A 23,338-nucleotide genomic window follows, 5' to 3' on the forward strand; every position below is an offset into this window, starting at 1 on the left:
GGGGTCAGGTATCAGTAGGGAGACATTAGGAAAAGCCCACCTGCCCCTATCAGACCAAGAGCTTCAAGAGCCCCAGAACAAGCCATCTGCTCCGCCTCAGGCAGACAACCAAGGCACCGCTCTACCTCGGAATTTTATGGATGGAGGTAGCTTAAAGCCCCTGCAGCTGCGATGCCCACCCCTTCCTCCTTGTTTGCCCACCTGCAGTTTCTACCCCCTCCCTTTATTGTTTACCCGCCTCACCAGCTTAAAACTTGCTCTCCACCTCAGATAAGCAGAAGCACAGAATGAACTTCTCCTTTTCCTTCTCTCAGGCCTGCCTTCAGTTTATCTTTGCGACAAACATAATAGGGCACTAGCAGCCATAATGTGGTCCAAAGGATTCACAGAAACTCAACTCCTTAAACAAGGTATGAAGAACAAGAGAAACTGTCCCACAGTTAAGACAGGCAGCAGCTTAATTCATTCACAGTTGCAAAGGGGAGCGGGGTGACAGAAGGTAGAAAGGGACAATAATTAAGTTAGAACATCTTGTCAGAATGCGCCCCCCCCACCTCCCCAAGGCTGCCCGGAGCTCGGTGTGCAATGGCGACGACCAGCCGGAGGGCCTGCCTGGCTTGGCTGGGGAACCCACGGAAACCTGGACTGAAGCCCAACAAGCCCCTCGTCCTAGCATCCAATTTCAGAGAAATTAATGCATGTCCAACATCTCTGAGCACCTATAGTTGCTGAAGGGTTTAGTATTTAGGGCCATTCTTGAACCCAAGAGCTTATGGTTTCATGCAAGAGAATTCTAATGGTAAGAGGTGATATTTGTTAATGTTAACATTTTTTACCTTCATTTTTTGGGGGTGGAATATCTGTATTGTGATTCTTGGTTGTAAAACTTATGTGTGAATTGAAAGGAATGAAAAACCCTATAAAGTAAAATACGGGGGAGGGGGATCCATCTAAAATCATACTTAAGCAGAGATTTTCCCCTCCAAAACTCTCATCTCCCATCTACATTTTTTTTTCCAGAAATTGTCATATAAAAAACCTCATGTTGTGTCTATTTTTCTAGACTCAGTATCTTTTTTCCCTCACTGATAACGATTTGGCTCCAACTCATAATGACCCTATAGGACAAGGTAGAACTTCCCCTGTGGGTTTCTGAGACTGTAACTCTTTATGGGAGTAGATAGCCTCACCTTCTCTTTCAGAGTGACTAGTTGTTATGAACTCTAGATATCTTCAAATGTCCATCACTAAAACTCTTCCAGTTTCTTCTGTGGGAAAGAGAACAGAAAGATAGCATATTCTGATTAATCCTTTATGCTCATATATTAAGAAGCCTGGCAGGCTGGGTTTCTGGGGTGGAGGAAGGCCTTCACCCTTGAGTTGGTGAAAGTCCCAATCACATTCTCATAATTAATAATTTCCCTAGTATATCCTCCCACAGTAGTGCTGCATTAAAGTTACCTCTAACAAGCACAAGGCTAATTGCTATCTTGTCCACCAGCTTTAACTATAGGAGCAGACAGGTGCTCTAACAAGCGCAAGGCTAATTGCTATCTGTCCACCAGCTTTAACTATAGGAGCAGACAGGTGCTATTGCTCTCTAGGCTCTGAAGACAGCCACTTCCCCTTACCTGCTCCCACACTGGTGTTAAATTACTCCTCCAGGTAGTGGGGAAATGAGTCACTTAGGGTACAGTATAGCAACAATGAAACCCACAACCTTCCTCTAGTTCTTAAACGCTACCAGGACCCCAACTACCAGGACCCCATTTCTGCCTTGCAGACCTGGTTAGACCAGATGATGCACAGCGGGACAGATGGGAATTGGAAACGCAGGGAATCTAGGACAGATGAACCTCTCAGGACCAGGGGTGACAGTGGCGATACCAGGAGGGAAGGGGGGGTGTAGAAAAGGGGAATTGATCACAGGGAGCTACATATAACCTTCTCTCTGGGGGACGGGCAACAGAGGGGTGGGTGAAGGGAGACACCGGGCATTGTAATATGATAACAATAGTAATTTATAAATTATCAAGGGTGCATGGGGGAGAGGGGAGGAGGAAGGGAGGGGGAGGGGATAAAAGGAAAATGAGCTGATTCCGGGAACCCAAGAGGAAAGCGAATTTTGGGAATAATGAGGGCAACAAATGTATAGATGTGCTTTACACAATTGATCTATGTATTGTGATGAATTGTATGAGCCCCAATAAATTGATATATAAAAAAAGAAAGATCTGACAGCTCTGAATTGTAAATAGGAATTTGGTAGGAACAGAGATTTTTATGATTAAAAAAATAAAGAACATCATCGGAACTTGGAAAAAAAATTACTCCTCCAATGAATTCAGGGGTGCTTTAGGGTTAGGGTACAGCCCACTTTGTTACGTATGTGGTTACCTGTAATTGGGGGGCTTGCAACCTCCTAGAGAATATATGCCTCTGTTGGAAATATATTCTCTGTTTGGACCCAGATCCTGAAATCATGAGCACGGAGGTGAGCCCTTGCAGGCTTTGTCTTGCCTGACGTCTCTTTAATTTTACCCTCCTCCATTACACAACCGCCCCTTGGACCCATTTGGTTGTGAGGGCTGGCACCCCATATTCTTCCAATTTAATTTCTTTCAGTCAATGCGTACATAGTGTTCTACTAAACATATAGGGCAGGAAGATAATATAAAAATCTCTGATTTTCAAAGTTGGCTTGGCACCCTTATCATATTGGGCATAAATCCTCTCACACAATACCCTCTTATCCGTTACCCATTATAGAGCATTTGGGCTTTTTGTACCATGTATCTATTGTTAACAGTGCTGCTGTGTATTTCCATGTACATGTTTTCTATTCTAATTACTGGGTCATACGGCCATTCCTTAACTTTTGGAAGAACAATGAAGCTAGATCTATACCTCACGACACATGTGAAAATGAACTCAATGCGTCAGCAAATTAGCCCTATAACGCCTGAATTTTTAATTTCAGGAATTTTTTTTGTTTTTATTCTTTGCTTTCATAGTTATCAATATATATATATATATATATACACACACATATATATACACACACATACATTTTAATGAAATGTTATGAAAACGTCACGCTTGGTGTTATAGGCTTAGATATAAAACACTAGCCACAAAATTCTAGAACCACCGCAATAATGCTTTGTGATCTAGTTTCTAGCACTAGATTCTTAGATATGACTCCAAACACTTGCAAAGATAGAATTATTTCACGAGGCTGCGTCTCACACTCTACCTTGGAACAGAGCCGAGGAGGAAGACACTATGTAGGTTACTATCTGGAAAAAAATGGTGTAAGGGCAGCATCTGACCTCTTGTAACTTCCTAAGGAGAAGGACAAAAAATCACCATCAGCATTAGCCCAAAGCTGATTCTTCTGAGTTGAAGGTCGTCTATGACTCCACCCTCCAAACTCTTTTACCAATTTGGACACCGACCGTGCCTCCCACAGCAATGGCCACACAGAACTCACATCGATACTCGTGATTAAGGGGTTTGTTAGGGAAGTAACTGGTTAAAATTCAGGTTCCACGCAGGATAAAGTTTTCTCATCAGGATAGCCTCTTCTCAGCCCTGAATAGGCCCACCCCTCTCTCTGGCCCTGGCCAGCATTGGTCTGGCCTTAGCCCTGGTAAGTGCTAAGTGGTACAGAATTCTTTTAGTGCAGTGGATTAAATAACCAGAGGCACTCTACTCCTCCAGTAGACTTCCCGCCAGAAGGTATTTGGCTCTGTGGGTCTGCAAACCTAGTTCCTGACAAATACCTAGAGGCACAACACTCTCACAGTAAGCCTCCTTCACACTCGGTAGACTAGGAAGCCCACCACTGATAATGTGATCTGTTAGTTCTGCTGTCCTCTCTCGCCGTCTCCAGGGTCACAGCTTTCTCCTGGGTCAAGAAGGTTCAGGAAAGGGATCCCGAACCTAAAGGACATGTTCCACTTCTGACTCTTCTTCCTTGATGGTAGTGAGTTTCCCCTTTCTACTTCTGGGACCGATCATTTTAAGCCTAGTGGAATGACAAACTAATCAATCCATAGGAGAGGGTTCCATACAGCCTACCTGCTTGGTCCCACCCTACGAGGATGCCATCTGCTTATTTCCTTTGTTTTTCTTGGTACCCTTTCACTACGTAATAAATCACACTCAGAAAAAAAAAACCTACAGTCTTTTTTTTTCTTTTTTTAGAATTTGGAGTGATTTTAATCTTTCTTTGCTGTGAGTGGTGATGGGCATCCCGAGAAGCTGAGACCATCTCAACTCCAGAGACAGGCACTGAAAATGTCTATGCAGATGCACACGGCACAGGAAAAGCCTGGGTGGCCTGAGCGGTACATACTTAGTCTTTTGAGTACTCCAGTGAATCACACCGGGGGAGCTTAGCAGCCACTGATACACCATTTATACTGAGGCAGCAATGACCTTATTAAGCACCTAGAATCTTAAGTATGATCCTGAAAACCAGTCATGAGAAACCCTAGATGTGTTTTGCTGAAATCTGTCCTCTCAGATCTTCACCGGAATCCTGCTCATGATGCCTTTAAATATGAGTGTTTGTATATAAGGTTTATACTGGTATAGAGTACTGCATATACTCGTGTATCAGCTGAGGTTTTCAGCCCACTTTTAATGCAGTTTTTGTGGTAAAATTTGGTGCCTCGGCAGATATTCAGGTAGGCTTATACTCGAGTATATAGGTAAGTCCTTAAATGAACTCGTTCTGAGTTCTGAAAAGGATCGACAAAGATGTACATAAGGAGAAAACATGCAGCAAAGAATCCACTGAACAATCAGCGAGGATAACCCCTAAGCCACACCTTGAATTTTGAACTTTTGCCTCAACTGTGAGAAAATAAAATTTTACTCTTTAAAAAACAGCCACGTGTTATTTCTCAAAGGACAGCCCTAGGCAACAAGCCAGCAAAAGTCCTTTAACCAGATACACTTAAAATAGCATCAAACAACATTCAAACTTGTTTGTCCTTACTGCTCCTACCCCAAGGGCCCACCACGGCCATGCTATAGTCTCCCGGGTTCTTCCTCAGTATTGCTGACCTCAATATGCATATACCCACTAGTTATTCTCCAAACAAGCTCAGCAACGTCATTGATCTGATGAGTCATTTTTTGTTTTCCTTTTAAATCTCAATGGCTGGTGTCAAGATTGGTAAAAAGAATGTGGAGGTATGCCTGGCATCCACATCACATGAATCAGTGTGGGGCTAATGATTTTGCCTCCTCCTAAATTAGAATAGGAGGCCCAAGAACACCCATCTTTATGCGTTACCACTTCTGACACCTTCAAAGTGTATGGACAAGCCCTCATTCAGTTGTTGAATATGCTGTGACCTGTTGCAAGCTTAACAGCTGTCAGTCTGCATTGCCACAGGAAGCACAAAATATAGTTCTATTTATACTGCTACTATGGACTAAGTAATATCCAAAGCCCCGAGTAATAAGATTCATCTTGAGAACCAGAGTCAATTAAAGTAAGCTGTTCTTTTTGTGTGCCATTCAATCAATTCCAGTTCATACCTAACTGCTCCCTAGGGTTTTCTTAAGTTGTGCTCTTTAAGGAAGCAGACTGCCAGGGCTTTTCTCCCATGAGGTCAATGATAGACTTGAACCTCCAGCCTCTCTTTCAGTGAATGCTTGAGATATGCAGGCAGGCCTCCTTTGCAATACCATACTAACCTATTAATCCTACAGATTACAGTAATGAGGAACTACATTTAATTTGTTTCTCTGAATATTAATTTTTATTGGCATTCTGGATAAAAATATTTAGTTATTATACATCGTCCCTATTTAAGACGAGAACATTGAAAAAAACCGACAAAGATTCTACAGCACAGTTCCTACCTCATGGAGTTTACGTTCTAGTGCATAATACTTTTGGTATTCCCATCATTATGCTTCTGTTAAAGGCAAGAGCTAGCTCTTATTCTTCCCAAGGCTTAGGTCTTGAATAATATCCAATAAATCCCAAAGTGCTAACTGAAGCCCTTGCTGCACCACTTATAAGGGTTCCCTGATAGGAGTTTGGCTGAACAGCAGACTATTACTCCAATGTTTTCTGAGCTCCGATAATTTCATCAACCTAGGTGGCACATAAATCTAACCCAACGCCATTGAGTGGATGATGACTCATACAGAACTTAAGTAGAATTTCCAAGACGGTACATGGGAGCAGACAGCATCTTTCTCCCAGTGAGCAGTTGGTGGAATTGAGTGACCAACTTTGTGGGTAGCAGTCAATGCTTAGCCCACAGCACAACCAGGGATCCTTAAGGTTGCACTTGTTATAAAATTCTTCACTTTAAAAAAAATATTTTTTTCACTTTGTAGAATTGTTTCCCGTGACGATTCTCTGAGTCCTTAGCAATATTATCATTTCCAGAGAATTCACTACCAGCATGACTTATGTCATTTATCACATTTGATCTCCAATTTAAGTGCTTAAACTCAATCTCACACCACTAACGTTTCTTTCCAATGTGAACTCGCCGGTGAGAATATAGTTGTGAAGGTCGAGTGAAGACTTTACCGCACACGTCACATCTGTATGGTTTCTCTCCTGTATGAATTCGCTCATGATGTTGAAGACTTGAGGCATAACTGAAGTACTTCCCACACTTCCCACACTTATATGGTTTCTCTCCTGTGTGGACCCTCTGATGCATGTCAAGATTCAAACTCCACTTGAAGCCCTTTCCACACTGTTCACACTTAAACGGCTTTTCTTCATTATGGACTCTCTGATGGGCTTGAAGGTGTGAAATCTGACAGAAACTCTTCCCGCACTCTTTGCATTTAAAGGGCTTTTCTCCACTGTGAACTCTCTGATGGGTCAAAAGATGAGCAGCCTGCCTGAAGCCTTTCCCACACTCCTCACAACTGTAAGGTTTCTCTCCCGTGTGGACTCTGCAGTGCATCTGAAGATATCCTCTAGTTCTAAAATATTTCCCGCACACTTCACACTTGAATGGCTTTTCTCCACTGTGGACTCTGTGATGGGTGGAAAGTTGTGACGCAACCCTGAAGCCCTTCCCACACTCCTCACAGTTATAGGGTTTCTCTCCTGTGTGGATCCTATGGTGAGTTTGAAGATTTGATCTGCTGCTGAAGAACTTCCCACACTCTTCACATTTGAAAGGCTTTTCTCCACTATGAACTCTCTCATGGGACAAAAGGTGTGAGGCCTGCCTGAAGCCCCTCCCACAACCCTCACATTTATAGGGCTTCTCTCCAGTGTGGATTCTATAATGAACTTGAAGAATGGGTCTACTACGGAAGTACTTCCCACACTCTTCACAAACGAACGGTTTTTCTCCACTGTGGACTTTCTGATGAGTCATGAGGTGTGCAGCCTGCCTGAAGCCCTTTCCACACGCCTCACAATTATAAGATTTCTCTCCTGTGTGGATTCGACAATGAATCTGAAGTTTTGATCTGCTGCTGAAGGACTTCACACACTCTTCACATTGGAATGGCTTTTTCCCACTGTGCACTCTCTGATGGGGCAGAAGGGCAGGGAACTCGAAACTTTTCCCACAGTTATTTGGATTGTCGACCATGTGGATTCTGTAGTGAATCTGAAGATCTGCTCTGTGACTGAAGCCCTTCCCACATTCCTCACATTTATAAGGTTTCGCTCTCACGTGGACTTTGCAGTGAGTATTAAGCTCTCCTTTATGACAAAAGTTCTTACCACGTGTATCACATTCGAATCGTCTATCACCAGTGTGGATTTTCTGGTGTTCTTGAAAACGCAAAAGAGAAACAAAATTCTGCCCACATTCCTCACAAGCATAAGGTTTTGCTCCTGTGTGGCTCCGGCAATGAACGCTGAGCGTTGTTTTATGCCTGAAATGTTTCCCACATTCCTCACATTTGTGTGGCTTCTCTATAGTGTGGTCATTCATGCGACTTTGCAGAAGTGAGCCCTTACTAACTTCCTTACGACACTCATCAGGTTTACTGTACTTCTTTCCTCTGGGAAGCCTCCGGTGGTTAAGAAGACCTGTGATGTTAATGAAGGGATTTCCACACTTACTGTAGGGGTGAATCTGCTCCCCTGAGTGTAAACAGTGAAGGGCACAGCTGGAGACACAGTTGAAGGTTTCCACACACCCATTAAACTGGTAAGGTTTCTCTCCAGTAAGAAAATGTGATATTCCTCCTGTAACTGGAGAGGGTGAATCATCTTGTTTACACAACTGGGACTTATTGATCATCAAATCTTGACACCTGGCTAAGTCCACTGAAATGTGTTGCCAGATATTTGAATTGGACACATCCTCGTGTACTCCTGCTTGTGTAACCGTCTCCAAATCCCTTGGGATCGTGCCTCCTGTAAGGACAGAGAATTCAAAGATAGAGACAGGCAAATCATTTATTAACAGCTTTCACGATTTCACAGCTGATGGAAGAAACATTGCTGAACCAGGGTCAGATGATCTCGTCCACTGTGTATCACCCTCTCTGATGTACATGACATCAACACCAAGAGTAGGTCCACTGGGCTACAACGCAGTAAGCATTAGCAAGAGCCACTACAGAACACTAAATCCATTATGTGAGGTACAGTTTAGAAAACAAAGCCTGAATTTTCAAAAATTATTAGCACAATACAAACTTTTATTCTGTTGCTGTTTCTATTGGATTTCAGTTAGTGTAGACGCTGCAATAGTAAATTCGCTACTTAGAAAAATGAGGTTGGAAATAATAATGAATCTACAAGGTGTATGTTTTGTTGTGTAAGTTTTCACAATAAAATGTTAACCAATGACTATAAAAGGAGTTTAGTGAAAAGCAGAACACAACTGAAAGATTGCATATAGCGAATTTTTTGATTCAGAAAAACTCCCAATGAAGTGCTAAAAAAAGTATGCTCCATGGAACCAATCTTGTGAGAAGTACAGCCAGAATACTCCACGGCAAGATTCTGTCTTGTGGACTTTGGACATAGTATTGGGAGGGAACAATCCTTGAGGAAAGACACCATACTTGGTAGAGGGTCAGTGAACTAGAAGAAGAGCCCTCAATGAGAGGAACCGACAGGTGGTTGCAACAATGGGTTTCAAGCATAGCAAACACTGTGAGGACGGTGCACACGTGAATATTTTCTTTTAGCACAAGGCTGATCCCTATGATGCAAATTTTAAGGTATCCCAAATGTCCCTCTTTGCCACACTGCTGTAGTATTCCATCATCTCTGACAACTCCTCCTCTTGTTGTTGTTAGGTGCCATCAAGTTAGTGCCAACCCACAGCGACCCTATGCACAACAGAACGAAACACTGCCTGGTCCTCCTCCTCTTTAGGTTGCGTAATCCACTGCAGTATCTCACAGAAGTCACACTCATTCAAGAAAATGACACATGGGGCTGTATAGGCTGGCACGTTCCAAATTGCTAGGTCTCACCAAACCCACATGGCTGAAGGGTCTAACGAACCCAAATGGACAGGTTGATCAATAGGCAGCCTGCTCACAAGGCTACAGAAGCTGGGGAATCAAGTCAGATTAAAGGCCAGCTGCTAACTCACAAGAACTGGGAGATGAACATATGGGACTGTGGGGAACAGAAGGAATTCTCTTAAGTTGTCTCCCCAAAATATGTACCAAACTTAGCTGCTTAAGAGTGACTCTGGGTAAAAGTAGGTCAGAGGTTATCCTCCTTAACATTGGCCATCTGTAGTGGCTAGACTATTAGTCTGACTCACCCTGAATAAGACCCACTCCCTTCTGATAAGGATAATGGTGGTCTATTCACTTGCAGACTTTCCCAGAGAGGTCAAACCCGCCCAAGGGTGACCAAGGTTAGTTAGCCATTATCAGCTGTTTAGATCAAGCAGATACCACTGTCTATTCCACAACCAATGTGGGCACACCCCTAGGTGATTCCTCTCCTATTGATTGTATTGCCTATGCTAATATCCCTCCTGATGACTCAGGCTATTGTCCACTATCAGGGAACTTGCATGCTTCCCAGAATAGTAATGGTCTGCTTTATTATGCGAGACATTAGAGCGATCAAACTTGTTCTAGAATGAATTGTATTGCCCCTTTCTGTGATGTATGATTACGATGCGTGGTTAGCAATAAATAACGAGGCTCCCTGGTACTCGAGAGGGTGGCCAGAAGGTGACTAAGGAGGATGAAGCAGCGGCTTCTTCTCTGACGGCTAAGCCCCCTCCACGAGGACCATCAAGCCGGGCGGAGGTGAGATATGCTACCATGAATTGCGTCTGACTCCATTACTTGACTCTATCCTTTAACTCTCATGCTCTCTATGACTTTACTATAATCTCTACTTATTATCGCTGTACAATTGCGCCTACCAAACCTGTGATGTTTTGTGGGGTTCCCTCTTACCCTTAACCCCACATGGGACATGAAGCATCCGGGGCAAGAGAATGTTGCAAGTACATGCCTATATACTGGATACTGACCACACCAAGGGGACTAGACTAAGTGTGGTGAGCTGAGTCACACCCTCTAGTAAGGTGCCAACTCAAAATGAATGCCATCCTAACCTTGAATCATTAACATAATGGACAACTCACTCCAAAACTGGACCATAACCTCAGGCACATAGGATTTGCAACATGTAACAAAATGGTGGCGTATAGGGAGAAAGGCCATACAACAAGGCAGGACCCAGAAGTGTGTCATTCTGTTGATCGCTATCAGATGAAACCAACCGACTGCACCTAAAAACAACAGATGGAAGTCTTACAGAAGAGAAGGTTCCTTTCTCCCTGAAAGAACAGTCAATGTGAGAAGCTGGCCTGTCTCAGTGGACATTTCATTACTGGTATAGAGCCCTGACTCTGGTTATTGTATTGGACAATTATTACCGATATCTATACAACTAAGAATTGTAATAATTACAATTATTAACTGTAATGGCAGGCAGATTGGGGAGAAAAATACATTATCCTTTACTGATGGTAACAACACATACAAGCTCCTGCTGAGATTACTCATGAGGGCAAAGGGGCAATGGTGAATGGATGATCAACTATTCTAAAACTTGCCAATAATTCACATCATCCTAATCTCCAGAGGGGCGGAGAATAAACCAGTGTAAACTAATCTTTGATGAGAGAAAGAGAGATCTGAGAGGGAGGAGAACATAAAAAACAGTGAAATCTTATCACGTCAAATCCTGTAAAAAGGGTCACATTCTGCCTGAAATGATACCCAGATAGGGTAAAAGGTCATGCCCTGTCTGTTTTCACCATGTCCAACAGCATATATATCTGTAGCCCTAACATTGTAATGGAGTTCTTAGCCCCAATCAGAAAATGGGAGGGAACAAACATAACACCTTCTCTTACACAACATGTGTATCTCATATTGAAAGATTTCCCTGCTAGACATATAATGTCCTGATAGTCACAATACACATGTCCTATACATATATCCCGGTAGTCATAATAAATGCCTATATTACTGGCTTATGTGTGCAATGTATTTTTCAGTCTAAAAAAAATGTAGTACCTAATAGTATAGCATAGAGGGTTACATGTTGGGCTGCTAACTGCAAGGTCAGTTGTTCGAAACCATCAGCCATTCCCAGGGAAAAAGACAGGACTTTTTATTCCTGTAAAGAGTTACTGTCTCATAAATTCACAGGGGGGGCAGTTCTATTCTGCCCTATAGGGTTGCTAAGAGTCTGTATCCACTCGATGGCAGTAAGTAGTATGTTTCAATAAAAAAAAAATGTAATGTCTAGCAATGTAGCTTTAACTGGTAGCCGATCTCAGGCATGTGTGTCTTGAGTGGTTGTATTCCATTATCTCTGTTTAATTGTTTTTTGAAAACATTACCATGAGTGCATCATGGCCCCCAAACTCCACAAAGCCAGGGCCAGTGAAAACAAGCTGGTTGCTTTACACAATTGATGTGTGTATGGACTGTGATTAGAGTTGTATGAGCCCCTAATAAAACGATTAAAAAAAAGAAAACAAGCTGGTATCTATTTGGAAGTAAAACAAAAAGTCATCAAACACGTTGAGGGTAGGTAATCGGTGAATGTGACTGTTTGCAATTTAGGGACATTACATTCCTCAATCATTGTAATCCTGAAAAATAAAATAAAAAGATTATCTAAGAGAATATTAAAAGATCATCTCCAATGAAAGTGGCAATCACTGCTATCACAAGAAGTCTGTTTGAAACGTTTACAGGAAAAAGAAAAAAGAACCAGACTACAATACAATTTGCGCAATGTCCAAAACACCTGATGTCCTATTTCACAGTACGTTCCATATATACCCGAGTATAAGACAAGGCACCTAATTTTACCACAAAAAACTGGGGGGCTTTTTCAGCATAAAAAATGTGCTGAAACACTTGGTTTATACTCGAGTATATACGGTATCTTGGATCTTAAGTGACACAGTCCGTGAATTCCCAGTGGTTGGTTCTAATCTGAATATCCTTGTCTTTCAGTGGTCATCTTCATCATTCAAAGTCTCTTCCTCCTTTCTAAGTGAAATACCATCTCTTTTCATGGAAAAAAATAATAATCATTTATAAATGATCAGGGTTCTTGAGAATGGGGGAGGGAGGGGGGGGAATGAGGAGCTGATACCAAGGGCTCAAGTAGAAAGAAAATATTTTGAGAATGATGATGGCAACAAGTGTACAAATGTGCTTGATACAATGGATGGATAGATGGTAATAAGAGTTGTACGAGTCTCCAATAAATTTAATAATAAAAAATATATATCTTTGTCTTTAAAGGGTTGGAGGATTGTAAGCATTACATATCACATATGACATTACATATCACATGTTTGAAATGAATCCACAACACGTACCAACTTAATGGGCATTTGAGGTCCTCTGCACATGTCTACTTTAATTACGTCTCTTCCCCCGTCTCCCACCAGCATTTGTGCGGCCATGTGCTCCTCCCTTCTGAAGGAACCCTGACTGTTTCATTTCATCAATGTTCACAGGGGAGTCAGTGCCCAAAACTCAAGTGACCAGTCGTAGGTCGGTCAAGACCTGAACCGTCTGAGATCACAGACACCCCAGAGGGAGGCTGTCCTCACCTACTGCCATCAGGTTCCGGAAGTTCTCCACCATCACATCTTGGTGCAGCTTCTTCTGAGTGGAGTCCAGCAGTTCCTGCTCCTCCTCTGTGAAGACCACGGCCACGTCCTTGAACGTCATTGATCCCTATGACACCAAACACAAGGGTCCCATCTTAGGGCCACGGTGCCCTGGAAAAGGTGGGGAGGATGAGAGCAACTTGATCTGGATTTTGAGGAACATGAATTCCTATGTCGATGAAGCAGCCTCCCCTTTCTGTCCTGTAATGCCCTAACACCTAGGCTCCCAAGCCTCGCTCAGAGGGTGACAGTGAATGAGAGCCCTTGAGTTTCTCACCTGGAGTCCTCGGGACAAACCCCTACAGCTCTAAATATTGAATTCTGGGACCAAACGGGTTTCCTTTTTAGTTCATACCAGCAACTGTTTAAAAACACAAACAATTCCCTGTGACATAGAATGTGAACACACCCAGGTTCTCCTACCACACACACACTGGCTCTGCTACTTTTCTTCACTGTTGGCCAAGATTACAAGCTTTGGGTATCTTTTCTTGGACCGGTAGATAGAACATGCCCTCAACTCTTAAGGCCAACACCACCCTCCTGAACTCCAACACTGAATGCACCGAGTTGTACTCACCATTCCTGAGTTCAGGTCCAACGATCTGTCCCTTACTGGTGAGCTGAGCCTGGGCATACTTCTCTACCTATCTTAGTTTCTCTGTGTATAATGGTTCCACAGCTTGTGCAATCAAAGTTTCTTTCGAGGAGAAACAAGGACACACACACACACACACACACACACACACACACACACACACACGAAAGTTGGACAATGAGTTAAGGCCGACCAAAGAAGAAAGGAGACATGTAAATTACGGCCCTGGCGAAGAATACTGAAAGAACCATGGACGACCAAATGAACAAACAGATCTGTCTTGGCAGAAGTACAGCTAGGCTGCTCCTTCGAGGCAAGGGCGGCAAGAGTTCATTTCACACACTAGGGGACCATGGAAACTTCCCAGGAGTGAGAGCGCTGCAGGATGACAATGGCTCATTCACATTCTTTTTTTCAAATCGTTTTATTAGGGGCTCATACAACTGTTATCACAACCCATACATATATCAATGTGTAAAACACATTTGTGCATTCATTGCCCCACATTCCTTCTTTTACTCTTTTTCTTTGAGGGGGGGAAAAACGATAATACAAAACCTCAAAACAGATGCAAATAACCTCAATACACACAGAACAAGCACCACCCCTCCCCCCCCAATAAAGGTCCACAAATGTCCACTGTTCTCCTTGAGGTCTTGTAAGGAAGAGGACACCGAGTGTCCAAGCTGAGCAGCAAGAGGAGTTTCAGAGCCAACTCACCAGGAACGTGCTCATTTTCCCTCCTACTTCTGGAGACGCGCAGAGCCCTGAGCAGCACAGTCCTGGGGACGTCGATCTGGGAGAGGGGCAGAGAGACATAAAAAGGAGACCAGGGGTGTCGCTCTCCTTCACAGACACATAGTGTGACTCAGCCACGAGGCCCCCTCATCTGGGTGGCTGGGGCCGTACCAGAGCGTGGCGTGGACACCAGATGCCCTGGACTCTCTTCCAGCCAGGTTCAGCAAACACCTTCCATGAACACGCTTGGGGATCCCATCACCAGTGTTGCCCTGGCAGCCCCAAGGCAGTAACGGTGATCCTGCTACGACAGAATCTGAGACAATGTACTGCATGAGGGTCAGCTCTGGGGTCAATACGCAAGCTATTGAGTCGATTCTGACTCTCAGTGACTGTATAGGACAGAGTAGAGCTGCCCCGGTGGGTTTCTGAGACTGTAGCTTTTCAGAGGAGTAGAAAGCCCCGTCTTTTGTCCCGTGGAGCGGCTGGTGGTTTCGAACTGCTGACCTTGCAGTTAGCAGCCCAACCTGTAACTGCTATGCCACCAGGGCTGCAATTCATGTCTGTTCCAATCTTTGGCATGGCTTCGCACCAGCTCTGTCATCATGAGCTAACTCACAGCAACTTGTGGCCTGAATTCTGTCCTCTGTAAAACAGAGAGTCTTTCAGAATCCCAGCAGGGTTCATCATCTCTGTGAGTGTGCGTGATATTCTGTACTATGCCGTTATCCTTATAAAGCGCCTTTCCACCAGAGGAAGACGTGGCTGGCTGACGGGACTCTCTGCCCAGTGAGGGCCCCTGCAGCCTCTGAAGAATATGTTAAACAGGCTGGGCTGGGTTCCCGAAGAAATCGTTGCCTTAACCACAAGATTCAAATTGGCACAACTATCTCTAAAAGGTGTGAACGCGTGAATGTCTGCCGTTAAGCGGAAAGGTCCTAAAAAGACCTCTTGGGCAACATTAAAGAGTATGTGTGACGCAGAAACTGGCAAACGTCTTCTACTAAGGTCCTCTCACAAGGAAGGGAAACAGAGTCGCACAGAATAGTTCACAGACTCGTTCCAGGCTCGAGCCAGTCAGGGGGCGATGCAGCAACGATGAGACATACAACTTTCCTCTAGTTCCTAAATGCTTCCTCCCCGCTGCCACTATCATGATCCGAATTTTACCTTGCAAGTCTGGCTAGACCAGAGGATGTACACTGGTCCAGATAGGAACTGGAAATACAGGGAATCCAGGGCGGGTGATCCCTTCAGGACCAGTGGTGTGAGTGGCGAAACAGGGAGGGTAGGGGGAGGGTGGGTTGGAAAGAAGGAACCGATTACAAGGAACTATATGTGACCTCCTCCCTGGGGGACGGACAACAGAAAAGTGGGTGAAGAGAGACGTAGGACAGGGCAAGATATGACAAAATAATAATAATTTCTAAATTATCAAGGGTTCATGAGGGAGGGGGGAGCGGGGGGGATGAGGAGCTGATACCAGGGTCTTAAGTGCAGAGCAAATGTTTTGAGAATGATGAGGGCAATGAATGTACAAATGTGCTTTACACAATGGATGTATGTAGGGATTGTGATAAGAGTTGTATGAGCCCCTAATAAAATGATTTTAAAAAAAGAATAGTTCCAGGTTCCAGTCTCTTCATCCCATTTTTACATGACCTTCTGGAGCTCCTCCGTGGAGGAACATGCTTGGAGAAAACAGAAACCCCTCTGCTGCTTAGTTTTTAGCAAAACTAAGAAGGCCTCTGCAAGACTGACAAAGTGGAAGGACTACGGCAAAGGATCTCAAGCCAAGAATGCAAACAATGAGCAAATAAAACTTTGCTAATCGTTTTTTTAAAAAAAATAAAATTAAAAAAAATCCAGAGACTTAGCGGGGAAAAGTTTGGTACAGGGGCTTTGGGGAGCAGCTTGGTTTGCTTTGGTTTAAGTGAATCTACCTAGGGAAACCTACGCTCAACCCAAACTCACTGCCATCCAGTTGATTCCGACTCCTTGTGGCCTTATAGCACAGGGCAGAGCTACTCTGTGGGTTTCCAAGACTGTAACTCTTCATAGGTGCAGGAAGCGTTGTCTTTGACCCACAGAGCGGCTGGTGGTTTTGAACTGCTGACCTTGTGGTTGGCAGTCCAGTGGGCAACCAGCATGCTATTGGGACTCCTAGGGAATCTACCTAAGAGAATGAGAACACATGGCCACTTATGGGGGTGTGGGGAGCAAGGGGGGAAAATGAGGAGCTGATACCAAGGGCTCAAGTAGAAAGAAAATGTTTTGAGAATGATGAAGGCAACAAATGTACAAATGTGCTTGACACAAGGTATGGATGTATGGATTGTGATAAGAGTTGTACAAGCCCCCAATAAAATGATTTTTTAAAAAGACTTGTATGTTCGCTGTGTATTTTCACTTGTATGTTCAACTTTGCAGAGAGGGCATGCCACATTAACCATAAAAGCTCAGGAGTGAGTTTTGAGTCCATCCTTGAGTTAAGTTAATTGTGCCAACCTGGCCAATAATCACATGTGGGGCTAATTGAAAGGCGGAGGGATAAATGGATGGTGAGCCTCACCTTTCTAGTTCTCGGGTCTCTTGCTTTGTGAAGGTCGCACCAGGGTGCAACTGCCTTAGCAGTTCCCTGCTTCGGCTTGCAAGATTGACTTCCTACAAGACATCCCCAAGGAGAAGCCACATGGACCTATCCTGATACAGCCCTGGGTGCTGGAGCAGCCATGTGGAGACCCCTGCTAGTGCTGAGATGCTTATTCGTTCACTGACTCAGCTTTCCTCCTGCAGTCGGCATCATTGCCTCTGTTTTGTGAGGTGGAGGACTTTGTGGACTGGTGTTGGGTTAATGGGTTAATGTTGGACTTGTGGGGTTGGGCAGCATTGGGTTGGGATGTTTTCATGATGCACACTTTCTTTACATAAAACTCTCTTATACATGAGTTGCTGTGGATTTATTTCTCCAAAGTACCTAGACTAATACAGTCCTCATATAAAACTCTTCTTTAAATGAATGTAATTTGGTCTTTCCCATAGAATGTCCAATCATAAATGAACCTCCCCCCAGATGTGGGCCTGAGACAGTGAGGCTGCTCAGCCAGCATGGTCTGACCCTGAAAGCACCATTATCCGAGGGTCTGGCAGTAGCACATGGCCGCATGTTTCAAAGGTCTGGTGTAGAAGATCTGCAGACACAAGGCCCAACCAGCAAGAGCCCAGTGCTGCCCCACAACCAGCATCTGGACCTCTCTGACGTGGAGTGTGATACCACACTGTGCTGTACCACACCAACAGTGAGCCAGCTGGGGTTTCAGTGTGGCTGGTATCCATAAGAAGGTGACCCAGATCAACGTCTGGGGACCCTAAATCAGTGTACAAAGCCCCTGAAGAACAAGCATGTGGCAGCTAATAGAGGGCCCCTTCGACTTCCTCCTGGTCCCAAGAAGCCCCCCATGAAGGATAATTTCTCTACTCTCCAGCTGGCCACTCAGCTGACTGGACCAGGGCCACCCACAGAAACGTCTGGAAGAAAAGGAAAATCCGGGGCATCTCACAGAACGGGAAACACACCCAGGTGTTTCCAGCCTCCCTGTGGTTCTCGTCAATTCTTGGCCTGTCCTGACCCACGCTAGGAGGAGCAAGGGGCCCCTAGAACAGGATGTGAAGAAGAAAGGGTCAACCTGCCACTGACCTTTAGTAGAAGGTTAGGGGGGACGGAGAAGAATATGAAACATTATTTGGGATCAAATAAAATGAAACCGTTACAAATGATTTCAGGAGCTCGGGGGACAGTTTCAAGCCCATTCGTCGTGCTTTGCAGGTGCAGTCCATCTGACTGCAGCCAGTTCTCGGGGGTCCTTGGAAACCGCATCCCGGATCATGAACTGAGCGGGGCTCACACCTAGGAGCCACTGTCGGGATGGCGCAGGACAAGGCAGTGTCTCGACCTGCTGTGCCGAGGGTCGCAACCCACGTGACACACCTGCACCTGACAGCAAGGACAACCAGGACCTCGGGCTCTGTCTCCTCTGAGTTGGAGGGCTGCAGGAAAGCGGGCGCCCTTCAGAGAGCCCTGGTGCCCAATCCTGGCGGGTTCACGCATCATCAAAACGCAAAGGAACTGAAATGGAAGACTGCGGCTGAGCAGTCCTTCTATATCCACCCACCATTCTGACCCCTGACCGTGGGGGGAGGTCAGGTGCGCAGGCACTTCCCCCCCTGAGGGCAATCAGTTGCCAGACTGCTGGCTCATCCCACCACAAGGGTGGGCCTGCTCCCTGCCTCTGGGGACAATGGACAGGCTCCTGGAGGAGTTTTCACCCTATAATGATAATGGTTCCTATGGAGACCCAGAGACCACCCCCTAGACCACCCACTCATTGCTATGTAACCTATAGTGCAGCTCCTCCCTGTGACATATGTCTACCTGTAATTAGTGGACTGGCATGCCCCCAAAAGGTATATAGGCATGGGTCAGCAATATAGAGGCTAGGACTCGGACCTCTCAAACTCTCTCTCCCCCCTCTCCTCTCCAGTCCTTCTCCCTTGTTCCCTTGCCCTCCTTCCCTTCCCCCTCCCTCCACGTGGACCACCATGCTGGGCTGAGGTGAGCAATGCTACCATGTAATGTATCTGACTGTATTATTGTAATACATCTCATGCTCTCGATGACTTATATAATGCTTATATATCTCAACCGTACAACTGTGCATTACTGAACCCAGAAGTAGTATTACTAAACCTGCGACTAGCGGTGGGGGCTGGCCCCCCACCTCCATGCCATTTTTAATTTAATACTACACCTGATGAGGCGAACAGCTCCGATGTAAGAACTCCAACAAGGCGGCAAAGAGGACGGGAGAGCGAAGACCAGTAGACCCACCTCAGCAAAAAGAACGGAGCGCTGCCCTCTGCTTTAACTGAGATCAGGGGAGCCCGGGCGCCCACCTTCTGTCTGCCTTGTGAAATGCACCCCTTGTGAGCGTGGCTTCAGACAAGAAAGAAAAGATGAGCGGCTCTGGGTGGAAGGCAAGTCATCGGGGGAATGAAATTGGGCCAGGGATCTCCTTCCTGTGACTATTGAATTGCGAGTATAAGAAAGCCGTAAAACCAAACTACAGGGTTGGTTTTTCCTTTCTTTCTCTCTTCGGCAGTGGTTATTTTTACTAAACCCTTGCCACCCAGGTGGCGTAGTGCAATTATGCACGGAACTGCTCACTGCAAGGTCCGTGGTTCAAAGCCATCAGCAGCTCCATCGAGGAAAGGTGAGGCTGTCTGCACTGGGAAAGATATAAAGCCCTAGAAACCCCCAGGGGCAGTTCTATAGGGTTGCTATGAGCTGGAATCCACTGATGGCAATTGGCTTGGGTGTTTTAGTGGTTTTTTTGTTGTTGTTGTTACAATGACACTTAGTAACTAAATGTTAGCTCATGTCAGTTCAGGTCACATGTCACACATACAACAACCTACATGGGCAACTTTGCAGAGCGGGCCCGCCCAGTCCTACTCACCTGGGGTTCTCCACCAGGAGTCCAGGAGTCGCTGTCTCCACCTCAGAGCCGTCCTTTCTGAGAAGCGGGGGCTGGGGAGTAAGAGGAGGCTGTCCATTACAATCATGACATACAGGCCCCCCAAAACCACACTTCATTCTCCCACGGACCTGCCAGCAGCAGCCTCCTCCTTCCTCAGGAGAGAGGTCAGAGGGACCCAGGAACATCCAACCTCCAGCAGGATTCAGAGTGAGTCCTCCACTGCAGGGGGCGCTCTGACTACATCCCTGAGGCGGCAGGTAAAGAGCAAAGAAATGGAATCCGGCAGGAGTCACTCCAGGGTGCATCCAGGAAGACCCTGCATAGGGAAACCAGGAGGGCCCAAGGTGGGGCAGTTCCAATGTTAAAATATATACATAAAGTCATTTGACAGCACCTCTTTACTGTCACTGATTACAGTTTTCACAGTAAGGTTAAGGAGCAGCAGCAATGTCGGGTCAAATAGTCCTCTCTGGCCGATCGGCACCTGTAGGACTGAGCCACACACACACACACCCCCCCCCCCCCCGCCACACCCGCGCCCCCCAGGAACTAGGGGGCCCCCCCCCCCGCCCCCCCCCCCCCCCCCCTGGCAATCAGCTGGCACCAGGAAACTATGTGGTCTCAAGCCTGGTCATACTGCCCCGGGTCCTTTGCCCGAGGCTCTACTGCTCAGGACATTTCAAAGGCCTCGGATTCGCCCAGCGGAAACACAAGTGAAGGCTGATTTGCTTTATGGAAAACTCAGAATCTTTGCATCATTTTCCAGGAGCTATGGGTGGACACGTGAGCCCTGGGGCAAAGTGGGATACACTCTGAGCTTCGAATCACAAGGACGGCAACTCGAACCCACCAGCTGCTCCTGGGGAGAACGATGCGGCTTTCTGCTCCGGTAAAGATGGAGAGTCTTTGGGGACCAGAGGGGCAGTTCTGCCCTGTCCTACAGGGTCTCTGTGAGTCGGAATCAGTTCCACAACGTTGTTTTCTGAGTGAGTTGGATAGGGTGCTTTATTACAGAAGAGTTTGCAAAGGAATATTCAAGCAGCGTGTTCACCGGGGCCTGTTTCCTAATCATTAATAGGGAACCTCAGGCTTCTCCTCAGGAAACGAAACACTAGTGGGGACAACCAGATGTCCACTGTCCTCATGGGATCCTGATGGGTGACGACTAGACATCACCATGCATCACATGCAGGGACCTGCTTTATGCCTTTGAAGACGGTCCCTAATACAATGATGTGATAAAAGCACCTACACCTCTGGGCGTGCGGTTGAGAGAGATGCCGTAGGACAGAGTAGAAGGGCTCCCTGGGCTTTCTAGGCCGTTGGTGCTGTCAGGGGAACGTTGGTGGTTCAAAGCCACCTGCTGCTCCCCGGGTGATCTCCTGGGAAACCTGTCTACGGGTCCCTATGACTAGGCAGCGGGTTTGGATTCTTGCGGGAGGTCAATCTTTACCGGAGCAGCGAAATTGCCAGGTCTTTTACCACCACCCCTAGCCTACACCCAATCTCTCTCTCAACACCCGAGGCTGATGAGTGTGAACTGCCTGCTTTTGGGTACTACGGACTGTCAAAAGAACAAACAAATCTGTCTTGGAAGAAGGAGCACAGCCAGCATGCTCCTTGGAGGCACGGATGGGGAGACTTCTCTCACCTATCATTTTAGGCATGTTTTCAGGGAGATTCAAAAGACATCATGCCTGGGGGAGTTGGGGGGCAGGAAGAAAGAGGCTGCCCTCGACAAGATGGGCTGACTGTGATACACAGGGGTGTTCTATGTGGGAACCCACTTGAAGGCACCTAAAAACCGCCACTTTTTCGTTAACTGGGAGCCCCGGTGGCGCAGTGGGTTAGGTGTTGGGCTGCTAACCTCAAGATCCGCGGTTCGAAACCATCAGCCTCTCCCGGGGAGAAAGATGAGGCGGTCAGCTCTGCTCGGGAGAAGATTTGCAGCCTCGGAGTCCAAACAAACGCAGTTCTACAGACTCGCTAATGAGTCGCAATTGACTTCCTGGCAGTAAAAACAAAAAAAAGGGATGTTTAATTTTTTTGGTCAGCAGCCAAGCCTTTGGTTTGAAGCCACCGCTGCTGCGGGGGAGAAAGATGGAGCTGCGTCCCTACACGTTTCCAGCTTCGGGACCACACCTGCCCAGTCCCCGGCCGTGGGGGTGAGTGGGTGGGTGGGCTTGTTGACATACGGAAGCGCCCAGGAGGCGGTGCCGGGCCGAGGGGAGGCGGACGGGGGGCCGAGATCCCGGGAGACCCTGCAGTCAGACGAGGCACGCCCCCCGGCCCGGCTGCCACCCGGGGACACGCGCGTCGGCCCCGCGGGGGGAGCCGTCTCCGCGAGGGAAACGCACACCGCCGCCCTCGCCTTCTCAAACCTCCGCGTCCGCCGCGACTTCTCCCCCTGCACGCCAGGCCCGGCCGACGTCCCGGGGGCTGCAGACGCAGGCCCCCCGAAAGTTTGGGAAGGGGCTCGCGCCACTGCAGGGATCGCCACCACGAGGGAAAACACGGCGCGAGCCTCGCGCGGCTGCACCGGAAGTGGCCCGCAGCCCACGCAGGCGCGGGACTACATTTCCCAGAAGGCCGCGCTCCCAGCGGCCAGAGCGGAAGTGCTTGGGAAACGCCGCGCAGAGCCGGTGGAAGGGTCCCGTAGGCGACTGGAGGGAGCCGTTTACGCGCGTTCTGACGCCGCGCGACCGCCTGGGACAGGGTAGACCTGCCGCCTCCGGGTTTCTGAGGCTGCATATCTGTAAGGGAACCGAAAGTCTCACCTCTCCCCGGCGGGACACCTGCTGCTTTCGAACTGCTTACCTTGTGGCCGGCGGCCCACTGCGTAATCCACTGTGGCCACCAGGGCGTGGGAAGGAGGGGAGTGTACAAGGAGCCTGGGAGGGCGGCGGCTTAAGCATTCAGCTCCCCAAATCAAACTGTCAGGGAGCTGACTCTCGAAGTGACCCCCTAGGACAGCGTAGAACTGCCGCTGTGCCTTACTGAGACTTTGAATCTTCACGGGCGCCCACAACCTCGCCCTTTCCCCGAAGCACTCAGCTAATACAAAAATAAACGTGTACACCCAGCCAGCCGTCCTATTTTGCAAGAAAGACTTGTCGAGTGCTCTCCTAGAGATCGCAGTCTAGACGATGTTAGTTTTGTTCAGGTGGGATCACTAGGAGAGGAGAAAACGACAGGGGGGCACAATGGTTAGTACCGTGGGCAGAACGAGGCTCACGGTTGAAGAATGGGCAAAGTAGAATTGTTGGGGACAGCACTGAGGAGACTTAATTTGTCATTCAGCTTTGAAAAGACCA

The 23,338-nt window shown here is 46.7% G+C and overlaps 1 protein-coding gene across 2 annotated transcripts; it reads right to left on the minus strand.

Moving 5' to 3' along the window:
- Positions 1 to 960: 960 nt before the first annotated feature.
- On the minus strand, positions 961 to 22,542 carry LOC101664155 (zinc finger protein 234-like). Of its 2 annotated transcripts, none has more exons than XM_045292403.1 (7): positions 22,406 to 22,542; positions 21,892 to 22,032; positions 20,153 to 20,340; positions 20,004 to 20,074; positions 14,470 to 14,545; positions 13,092 to 13,218; positions 961 to 1,268 (listed from the first exon to the last, which is right to left on the minus strand). In XM_045292403.1, exons 3-7 carry the CDS (start codon positions 20,327 to 20,329, stop codon positions 1,234 to 1,236), a joined length of 486 nt encoding a protein of 161 aa, XP_045148338.1. In that variant the 5' UTR covers positions 20,330 to 20,340; positions 21,892 to 22,032; positions 22,406 to 22,542; the 3' UTR covers positions 961 to 1,233. The 2 variants fall into 2 exon arrangements, with proteins under 2 accessions (XP_045148338.1, XP_045148337.1); XM_045292402.1 differs by lacking the exon at positions 961 to 1,268 and adding an exon at positions 5,763 to 8,374.
- Between the last annotated feature and the right edge of the window lie 796 nt (positions 22,543 to 23,338).

Source organism: Echinops telfairi, unplaced genomic scaffold (genome assembly GCF_000313985.2).
Source record: "Echinops telfairi isolate 266 unplaced genomic scaffold, ASM31398v2 ScPeMD7_655;HRSCAF=1070, whole genome shotgun sequence".
In the NCBI taxonomy this organism is placed as follows: Eukaryota; Metazoa; Chordata; class Mammalia; order Afrosoricida; family Tenrecidae; genus Echinops; species Echinops telfairi.

Coding starts and splice junctions, on each gene's coding strand:
- LOC101664155 (XM_045292402.1), bottom strand. CDS start 20,329: ATGCACCCTGGAGTGACTCCTGCCGGATTCCATTTCTTTGCTCTTTAC. Junction 14,546..20,003: donor CTCCTGGTGGAGAACCCCAG/GTGAGTAGGACT, acceptor CCCCTCTCCCAG/ATCGACGTCCCCAGGACTGT. Junction 13,219..14,469: donor GGAAAATGAGCACGTTCCTG/GTGAGTTGGCTC, acceptor TTGGTGTCATAG/GGATCAATGACGTTCAAGGA.